General features: G+C 37.5%; 2 protein-coding genes across 2 annotated transcripts; both read right to left on the bottom strand.

The window, feature by feature from the left end:
* Window positions 1–362: 362 nt before the first annotated feature.
* LOC307047542 (macrophage mannose receptor 1-like) lies at window positions 363–3,797 on the bottom strand. The gene is made up of 6 exons (XM_079694547.1): window positions 3,745–3,797; window positions 3,487–3,534; window positions 2,760–3,173; window positions 1,974–2,315; window positions 1,794–1,885; window positions 363–1,026 (listed from the first exon to the last, which is right to left on the bottom strand). The coding sequence occupies exons 2-6, from the start codon at window positions 3,521–3,523 to the stop codon at window positions 928–930; spliced, it is 984 nt and encodes a 327-aa protein (XP_079550673.1). The 5' UTR covers window positions 3,524–3,534; window positions 3,745–3,797; the 3' UTR covers window positions 363–927.
* Window positions 3,798–9,849: 6,052 nt separating this feature from the next.
* Window positions 9,850–10,464, bottom strand: LOC307046338 (C-type lectin galactose-binding isoform-like; the record flags this gene model as incomplete). Its single annotated transcript, XM_079692736.1, has 2 exons — window positions 9,850–10,220; window positions 10,428–10,464. 2 exons carry the CDS (start codon window positions 10,462–10,464, stop codon window positions 9,850–9,852), a joined length of 408 nt encoding a protein of 135 aa, XP_079548862.1.
* Between the last annotated feature and the right edge of the window lie 321 nt (window positions 10,465–10,785).

The following is a 10,785-nucleotide window of genomic DNA, read 5'->3' as shown; positions in this document are numbered from 1 at the left end:
GCTTTGGTGACTGGATATTAATCACAGAAAAACTGGCTATATTGCATTTAAATATGCCTCTAGGGTTTTCAAAAGCATCGTTGGAAATATAGCTCATCACTGGGTCATTATTAGAAGAAACACAGCATTCATCTCCGTAAATTGCACAAAGTTGGACGAACTTACCTTTGCCTTTAATTGTTTATTTGACTATGCAAATTATGAATTTATCATAAGGTCACCTTGTTCGTCAACTGACAAGAAAAAGCACAAATTACCTAATTAAGTACACAACAGAAAGTCACAAAAGAAAGCTAATGTATGTAATTTTATATAAGAGAATATACTACCTGAAAAGTAAAAGAAAATAGAATAAGAGCACAGTAAATACCAGTATAAATAAACAGAGTTTAAAGTGGATATTGCAGCTACATTAAGATCACTCTGACATCGAAGACTAAGCAATAAAATGGAAAATGGAAGTGTTCTTTATCCAAGTGCTCAAGCCGGATGTGAAGAATGGCATTACTGTTCACATAACAAGACATCTGTTCAGTTGAGCCATGAGTTTAAAGAGTAACTCAACACCCCTGATAATATTTTCTTTATTTATCTGAAACAGAAACCGGCTTTCAACCAAACATTGCTTTTCAACAGTGTGAAGTTACTCTCAAAATGTGCAAGATGTTGCATGTACATTCATAAAATATTTCGCCATGTATTCTGGTATTTTGTTATTTTCTCTGCTCAACATTTAGCCGTATATTGAGTTTGGTATGCAGAGTGCACTGTGATTGAAAATTACAAAATGCTTTGATTTGAGTAATTGATCTATTGGTTAACAAAATCATCTACATACATCATTATGGCTACAGGCATTCATTCTACCACTGGCAACGTTTAGATAAACACCAACCTATCAATCAATCAATTAAAAAGAGCAAATCATCAATTTACTTCATCCGTATCTTCCCCTGATTTCACGGGTGGACTCTTCCAGCGCAGGGTCAAGTCAGCCGGTATCTTGTCCCTGAGAATTTCACGTAGCTGAAAAATAAAAGTTATAGTAAATCAATGTCAAATCGAATACTAGCAGACTAAGTTGTATTGACTCTTATCCTTTTCCTTCCATAGTATATTTTTGGTTGCCAAGCCATTGTTCCGAGGGTCCACTATTCCAAAACCAAAATAGTCCAAAAATATCACATTGGGCCAAAAGCCCATTTGTCTGACAAATGCCCCAAATTCCAAAGACCTGTTGCTCTGGAAACACACTCACTCCATGCACATGGCCAATTATTAAGCAGAACTACCTCATTGGACCATTAAAATGTTTTTCATACTGCGACTAAAACAAATACTGCCCTAATCTGCCTCTGATTGGCTTGCCCTTTCACTAACCCCAACTATTCTTACCCCTGATACCTTATCCTGACCAAACCAACCAGCCAAGGCAACAAGTACCTAGCAATCCACCAAAAATATTGGGAAGATCTTATGACATAATTCTGCTTAATATTAAGCCAGGTGCTTCTGTTTGATGCAGGGGAATGTGTATTCAGGACAACTGGCACTTGTTTTCCCTGTTGAGCTTTCCGTCCAATTTGACTTTTTGTTTTCTTCTGATGCCTGATCCCGGGAACTTCTGATACCTACGGTATTAATTCTGAGGTCTGATGCTCAGGTCTCATAGTCCAGTCTTGAAGTTTTGAAGCATGTTCAATTCATCCTTAGATCTAATCTATGTCTGAAGTTTGGTCAAACTCTTTTTTTCACAAGAGATAAGAGAACGAGAATATGGGTGGGAGCTTTACCTGCTGTAGGATTTGTTGATTAGTAGCTGGATCTGAAAGGTCAGCATCAGTCTGAATCTTCACCCTCAACATCGTGATCTTCACCCCTACAACTGAACAGTCAAACAAACACCAAATATTTTTGCATTGCAAGAAAAAAAAGGCAGATTTAGTATTTCTGAGATGTATTACGTTTATCACCTTGGCACCAGAAGGGATGCTCCGTGTAACACTCAACATCGTTCCACGTTTGGCCTCGGTCGTCAGCTACACAGTACTGGTTACCAAAATAGTTATTTGGTTGACCACTACTCCAGTTGCTAAAGGAGCTGTTGCTGTTGTCCGACCACCTCCAAAGCACTCTGTACAGGCCAATCCACACAGAATGTTCTGACGTAATTGACAACATATCTGTGTTTTCTTGAGTGTTCTCAATCATAGCCAGGTCTGTGTGGTGTGCTCTGCAGTAGGTCTGGGCATCCTCCCATGCACGAGCTTGGGTGTCATATAAAGTATATGTTTTCTCGCCTGCAGGAAGTGTATCTACAATAGAAAAAAAGTTAGTTGTTATTGTTTCAAGGTTTTTCTTTTTTATAAGGTATGTGGTTAGCAAAAGCTTAGGAGATTTTAATGTTTGGTTTTTCGACATAACATAGTCAGTAATTAGCCTACTTTGAATGTGTCATACAAATGGCTGTTGCAACAAGTTTCTAACAGTAATGTAGCCTCAGTTAGCTATTCACTTGTATGTAAGTCATAAAGTGGTGTAGAAATTATCTTGCTGAACAAAAACATAAATAATTGTACACCACAGAACTGATTTTCTGAAATATTTAAAAGTCCTTTTTTCCCCCAAGTAATGCTAACTTCCAGGTAATTCCTGCATCACTCTATACAGTAGGCCTATAGGAAAGTTCTGATCAAACAGTCTGACAACTTTAAGTTCTTCCCTCTAGTTCTCAGAGTCCAAACTTATTTTGTTCTTACCGTCGTAACAAACAAAATATAGTTCCTTGTGACAGGCGTCATCAATCCATTTTCCTTCAGCGTTCCCATATACACAGGCCCGGGGGGGGTGATAATGATTTGGCCGACCTGTTCGCCAGTTTTGGTAGCCAGTTTTGCTTGTTTCACCTGTTGAGGACCATCTCCAGGAGTTTGCATCATTACCCATAATTCCCTTCCAAGATTGTGGATCATCAGACAGTCCAATCCAAGCAAACTGGTGCTGACTAGGTCTGTTTACCCTACGAATGTCAGCCATGCTTTCAAAGGTTGCCAGGTCGGAGTATTTCTCTCTGCAGTAGCGCTGAGCGCTGGTCCAGTTCATCAACAGGTTGACATAGTGGTACTCACGAATAACAAGAGGGCCATGAGAGTGTGAGGGCACGTGACCAAATCCTGAGGTTTTGTGACAGAGGGAACATTTGGCTGTGAATGATCAGAAATCATGTTTGGAACTTTTGATCTAAATTACTTGAAAAGGGGTTTTAATTTAAGGGTAACATTTCCAAATGTTTTGAAATAATGTTTACGTTGTGTTGCCAACGAGATACTGCTACCTACGACTTCACATGCCATTGTGAATAATCCTTTCACAGGCCTATATTTCTTAGCTTTTGAATTCAATGGAAAACAATTAACTGTTATATTGTGCTAACTGGAAACCATAAACTGTCACCATGAAATTATATAAAGATAGTGTAAGTCTTACCAAAAATGAAGAAAATCAAAAGCACTTTAGCATCCATTTCTGATTTCACTGAAAACAACCAAAAATGACAGCAAAATAAATAGTAAGAGTAACATTTGTTAAATGTTGAGTACGTTTGAATATAGCTTTAGGCTTGGTACAATATTTATAAAATAGTCGGTAGCAAACATTTTCAAAATTGATATAGATATAAAATGTCATAATGCCATGATACAAATAATCATAATAATATCTATGTCAAATAGAAGATATACTCACATGTAAAAACAAACTTGGAATCACAATGGGTCCAAATGTCTGCCCACCTCTTTGAGAAGTATCCTGTGCAGTGATCATAGGCTGTGATGGCTGTGATGTAGGGAAATATTTAAATATCCAAATAAGCAATACGTCATATGTCTCCTTGGTACGGTGGCCGGCAGGTGCAAACGCTGAACAACGGCCAAAAACGCATACATAAGCAGGAAACACCTGCAAATAATGAAATGAAAACAAATAAACCCTGGAAACAAATTTCAACAAAAAAACGCTGCATTAATAGAAATTATGCAAACTAAATACAACACACAAATCCCGAAAACAAACGCAACAGAAAAACGCTGCAAATACAAAAACGATATGCAAAGTCAAAAACACATACAAACCCAAAAATAAGTAAAAAAATAAAACATACCGGAAGTGCTCCGCCTCCAGGCCTCTAGGGGGCGCGTTACGTGGAACTGATTGATGTCTGACCAGACAGAGAGAACGAACGAGAGTGATGGAAATTGAAGCCGGAGGAAAGAAAATTGATTGAAGTGGACAAAGTCGATATATAAGAAGGTAAGTTTTGTTTTGCTTTCAAAGGTCGCCAGGTCAGTGTATTTAACTCTGCAGTAGTGGTGAGCCTCTTCCCAGGTCTTCGGCAGGTTGACATAGTGGAACTGACGGAGGATGCAAGAGGAGGGGATACAAAGTCCTGGGGATTGATGATAGAAAGAGATATATCTGTAGTGCCCAAAAGAGAGCACTAATATGTACAAATATGTAAATAGCACTCCAGATCTTACCAAAAAAGAAAAAGATAACTTTCATTTTACAATCCATTTACGATTTAACTGCAAACAGGAAGAAAGTGACAATATTAATAGTTATCATAAACTGTACAATCACACAGGAATGTTCTCGTCTTCTGGTTTCTCTGGTGAGCACTCCTATGCTGAGATGTTGCAGAAATTCATTTAAATTAACATGGTGAGCTTATACTAAAAAAGGGAGATGTTTGGCTATTTTTCATAGCTTTATAAAGTGGGTTTCATAGTGGCAAATCAGGAGAAAACCTGTGAAATAAGTGCAGGTGGCCTACAAGGTTCTAAATATTTAACAAATTATCGTTACAAAAATATTTGTTTTATACTCAATCCCTGGGAAGAATTAACTTTGATAGTTACTCGTAATCATGGTTTTGGTGATTTGCAAGTCAAACGACATCAGGAAGTCTAGGCTCAAACTGGACTACATTTGTTTAGGGTGAACACGTACTGAAGCCATAGAGACTACATTTCAATGGGTAGTTTGGACCTAGTAAACTGAAATGAAGCAATTAAGCGGCACTGAAAATAACCTGTATTTGTAAACAATTTCTTTGCAAAAACATTTCCCAAGTTACAAGAGGTGCCCTGACTTGCAAATGTCCACTTTATATCTTTGGTTATGTTTCGCATTTGTCTGCCTATAAATCAGTCGAGGCAGAAATCTATTCTAGATGAGGGAAGAATACCACTTTCTTTACAGAATTGAGCTCAAAAAGGTAAAAGTGTAACCACTTAACATGTTGCATTTAGAGAAAACGGCACAGATATGATTTAAAAAAAAGGCTCAAATCATAGATTAAATATAACTTTTTTTAAATGATTACATTTGGAAAAATACTTAATAATACTTGAAAGCTATAAACAATTACGAATAAGAATATCAATCAAAGAAACAAGACTTGAATTGTATTCATTGCAGCTTTTACCTTTTTTCGCAATTCTTAACATAAAAAAAGGAAACTTAAATCTTTATTAAAATGTATTGTTTTGCCTTGCTGACAGTATTGTAACATTATTTATTTATTAGAAGAAAAAAGGCATACTCACTCACAATAATTGCTGAGATCGGACCTCCTTGCAATAGATCCTCCAAATATGCAGTCGTCTGCTAATCACCTTTGCTAAGACTGTAAGGTTTATGCTCTTGTCACTATTTTCATATATGCAAAGCACAACCATAGGTTAGCTTACTATAGTTTGACCAAGGGCAAGGGAAAGGTCAACGATCTTTCTGCATCTACTGATTCATTTCATAATTGACTTGACTGAGGGCTGATACTCACTTTACGAATATAAAAAGAGATGGGTATTTTTCGCTTTGTAAATGATATGTATACATATTATACATAAATATGTGTCCCCTCTGTGTAAAGAGATTCTGAAATGTTCAGGAAAAATGGTTCGCTCACGTTTTGTCCGTTTCCATATAAAAACCTGTCTGAAAATGAGCTGATCAGACTTTGGCCACTTTATGATGTCATAACGATTTTTTTGGCTTGTGTAACCATTAGTCAATCACCAACCAAGGTAACTCCCCCCCCACCTTATCACAGGTTACAATTTATTTAATTACATGTGTATATTTTCAAACTAAAAGCAACCTTGACAATATAATTAGTTACGCAATGTGCAAACCTACTGCATTGTACATGTTTACAGTAAGGGGGCTGTCGTGACTGCTGGTGGGTAGCTTGCTCAGCTATCTTAAAATATGAAGGTTGCACCTGAGGAAGAAAGACAGAATACTAACTCTGCTTCCTGTTCTATAGGTATGGCCCTACAATACATTTTTCCAATATAGCATAATAGGTCCACTTTAAAAAAAAAGGGGTCTCAAACAAGCAGAGTAATGTTTTTTTCAAACGTGCAAATCGTCAGAGCAATGCTAGTGATTCTAAAGTATCAACCATTTTATATTAATGTCAGAAAAAACATGAGCAACTTTCTGTTGAAAAATCCAGCTGTCGAATGTGAGCTCCAAATCTGAACTCCTTTCTGTTTATCCTCCAAAAATACAGAGGAACAAATCATCGGCTTTAACACCCTTCACGAGTTATATTTGTGTGTGTGTGTGTGTGTGTGTGTGTGTGTGTGTGTGTGTGTGTGTGTGTGTGTGTGTGTGTGTGTGTGTGTGTGTGTGTGTGTGTGTGTGTGTGTGTGTGTGTGTGTGTGCGTGTACGTACGTGTGTGTGTGATTTTGAAGCTGCTGTTTGTTCAGAATATAATACTAACCTCATGAAAATCGACAAAATAATGAAAAATATCACTTTTCTCACCTGCGTGCTTCTCTTACAACAAGTGTAATTCACCTTTTTATAATCATATAAACCATCAAGAGCATCAAGAACAATGTCAATCATTCACGACCAAAGCAGTAGACCGGTTTACTATTTTAATTGTTTGTTTACTTAACAAGGGGTTGATAAAAAACTTAGATAAACATCTTTATCCATCATTTTACCAAACAAAGCCACATCATTACATCTTTCTGACAATATCTATTATTCCTCAGTCGCTATATGAGTCATAATAATTGCTAAGTCACACATGAAGTAAAAAACACAAATCGATTACAATTTGAAACAAGTGAGACAGAGCTTTTCTGATATCAGTCTTAACCGCCGAAACGCAAAGTCAATCATGTATTTCCAAAGGTACGTGCATCTTTGTGGGAGTTACTCTCACAGGGTCAACAAGCACCTAAACAGAAAGACAAAAACATGTTTTAGTGGTTAGAGAAATGTGTGTGTGTGTGTGTGTGTGTGTGTGTGTGTGTGTGTGTGTGTGTGTGTGTGTGTGTGTGTGTGTGTGTGTGTGTGTGTGTGTGTGTGTGTGTGTGTGTGTGTGTGTGTGTGTGTGTGTGTGTGTGTGTGTGTGTGTGTGTGTGTGTGTGTGTGTGTGTGTGTGTGTGTGTGTGTGTGTGTGTGTGTGTGTGTGTGTGTGTGTGTGTGTATATATAATATTTAAAATAATTAAAAACCTAACTTTAAACAAATTGAAATAATATTATTAGGATTTCATTCAAATACAAAAGCATTCATTCAAACAGCTCATGCGTCTTGTCTGAAGTCTGACATCTGTTTTACTAAACTTAAACTTTATCACAATTTTGAGGCATTGAGTTTTCATTTTTATTTCACTTTTTACTTCTACTTCACTATCTTTGAGAGGGAAACCATGGTGATATGATCCAGGACTTTCTGAAAACATACAGTGGATAAAAAAGAAATCTCGATCCTTATCTTTTTCAAGTGCATACATCTCTCCAATACTGTGGTGCTGTGTGAATCAACTCGAATGTAAAACACATCCTCTTGACAGTAACGAGTCACGTAGAAATCAATTTCAAATGTATACTGCAAACAAGAAAGAAAATAATAAATAAAAAAGTAAATAATAGATGTAATAAGAACCTCTACATGACCACAATGGGGCTCCACTTTTTTTGTGTAATGAGGACCTGCTTACCATTGTTAGAAAGTCATTTAAGTTATGTTAAATCATTTCATTTAAAAAAACATTAACTGGTGTAAAAAAAGCAGAGTTACATCAGCCTGTCTCTTTTTTTACCTGCAAATACTTTGAACAATGATTGTCGAAATAAAACAAGCAATTTCAAAGTTGTATGCTCGCCGTTAAAAATCATCTTACAGTAAGTAGATTTTTTTATAAAAAACTTGCAAATGGAAATGAAAAAGTATATTCCCAAGTTTAAAATCCAGCTGTCGAATAAGCTTGATATCGAAGCTCTTTGCAGTTAACCTTCAAAGATACCGAGGACGAAATCATTTACTTTAACACACCCAACAATATTTTCATTATGCAAAACGTGTGTGTGTGTGTGTGTGTGTGTGTGTGTGTGTGTGTCGGTGTGTGTACCTTTTAATCCTGTCACTGCTCTGTCATGTGCGCTTCACTGGCAGTTTCTTCCAGGTCAGTTTGAAGTCTGTCACTCCCTTTTTAGCAAGTGCTGCCTGCAACTGAAGGAGACAGGTGATCATTGTCTTTCTTGGTAAAACAAACACACACACACACACACACACCGACTAACACACCCCCCCCCCCACACACACACACACACACACACACACACACACACACACACACACACACACACACACACACACACACACACACACACACACACACACACACACACACACACACACACACACACACACACACACACACACACACAGCTGTAGACCTGCCGCTGCAGTTCTGCACTGCAGGCTGGATCCTCCAGGTTTTCCGGGCTTTGGGAACTGCACACGGTCACAAACAGCAGGCAGCGATTCAGATTTTTTTTTAACAAAACAACTGATTGATAATCCCATCTGCATATGGAGTGGTTAATACCCCCGCCCCCCCCCCCCCCCCTGCAAATCTGCGAGAACAACAGCAACCAAACAACTCCCCCATGTTGATACCTTTCCATTCTCTGTGTAATAAAACCATTCTGCACATGCCACTTGTGTCTTCTATCTGAAGCTCGACAACGGGACATTTTTGAGTGAGTCATACCTCCATAGCAGAAAAAAGGGTACATTGCGTCGCAGGGCTCATCCGTCCAGGTTCCATCTTTCAACACTGCGGATGCACAACTGTCTTCTCCGTTTGTGATGTCAGGTTGTCCTTCTTCCCAGTTTTTGAAGTGGTCGTTTTGACTGAGTTCTGACCAATGCCAGATTTTAGAACTAGTGAGGCCAATCCATATGGCTTTTGATTTAACATATGACGATACTCTATCGATTATATGTTTGTCATTGACTCTGGCTAGAACCCTATTATTTTCTTCACATGTGGTTTTGGCATCATTCCAAGTCTTTCCTGTCTCACTACCAAACAGATCAAAACCTGTGGAGATTAAAAAAAAGTGGAAGTAAAAGTTCAACATCTTCTTTCAATGTACCATGAGAAAGGGACCATAGGGATAGTTAGTATTAACTTGTCAAAACTAAACAAACTAAATGTTTTGGTAATTCAAGTATATTAACTTCTTTATACTTTTTGTACTTTTAGTTAAGATTATTTGGACTTCTTTGACCACGGATGATATTTAAATGTATAAGAATATTTGTACATACATATATGTATATAGCAATTTAAGCTTAACATATGAAATGTTTTGAATAAAGACCTCTTCATCATCTTTGGAACAAAGAGCAATAGAAACTATGTTACTATGTCATTGCAGTTTTAGAATTAAAAAAAAACTTCTGCAAAGTAAGTTGAGTTGGCAAATAAATCTAATGGAGTGAGGTTACAACTCAGGTATATCAAAACTGCACTAATTACCATCTTGACAAACAAAATATTTCTCTAGTGAGCAGCTGTCAAAGCTCCAACTTCCAAATGTGTCGATGGTCACACAGGCATTATCAGTTTCAACGTTTTCTGGCCGATCATTTCCCCAATTGAAAAAGGTGGCTGGTTTTCCATCCACCCAGGTCCACACTGAAGAGTTCAACAGTCCGATCCAGGCCTTGTCTGTGTACCCCGCAGTCTGAGTGTTCATCATTGCGGAGGCGTTCTCCATGTTTTGTATTTGGGCCAGTGCTGTGTGCTCTCTGATGCAGTACTGAGATGCTTCATCCCAAGTCATGTTCGTTTTGATAAAGTGGTAGACGTTTTTAAAGGAGGTGGAGGGGACGCAGATACCTAAGGAGGGAAGAGGATTTTTTGAAATGTGAAATTTGAAAAGTCAAACTTAAACAATAATGTTGTTTTACTCCAAAATATCTATGTTCCTTTGTTTGGACACAATGCGATGTACAAACATGTACAAATACCTAAAACATCTCACAGCTGAAACATAGGACTACCTGATGGTTTGTTTCCATTAACTAATCATCTATCATTCCTTACCTGAGAGCAGGAGTATCACCAACAGAGTCTTGTCCATGCTGACTTTAACTGTAGACAAAATAAATGTCCAACAGGTTGAATTTGCACTCAAATATTTAAAAAAAACTTTTAATGAGATCCTCCACTTTTCAGAGTCTGTTGGACTGCTGTTATACAAATCAAGTAAAAGTGGCAATACCACACTGTATTGCAAGTAAAACTCATGCATTCAAAAATATTGACTTAGGTACAAAAGTATTAGCATCAAAATATAATTAAAGTACAAAAACTAAGATCACTAATTCTGCAGAATTGCCCATTTCAGACTTTTTACCTTTTTGCCAGTTTCTGTGAAGTGGGTGAACACCTTTGACAAATT

Source organism: Notothenia rossii (assembly GCF_949606895.1).
Source record: "Notothenia rossii genome assembly, chromosome: 7".
In the NCBI taxonomy this organism is placed as follows: domain Eukaryota; kingdom Metazoa; phylum Chordata; class Actinopteri; order Perciformes; family Nototheniidae; genus Notothenia; species Notothenia rossii.
The sequence above is the reverse complement of the archived record's forward strand: the minus strand, read 5'-3'. Positions and strand labels throughout refer to the sequence as shown.

Coding starts and splice junctions, on each gene's coding strand:
- LOC307047542 (XM_079694547.1), bottom strand. CDS start 3,523: ATGGATGCTAAAGTGCTTTTGATTTTCTTCATTTTTG. Junction 1,886..1,973: donor GCATCCCTTCTGGTGCCAAG/GTGATAAACGTA, acceptor TTGACTGTTCAG/TTGTAGGGGTGAAGATCACG. Junction 1,027..1,793: donor ATCAACAAATCCTACAGCAG/GTAAAGCTCCCA, acceptor TTTATTTTTCAG/CTACGTGAAATTCTCAGGGA.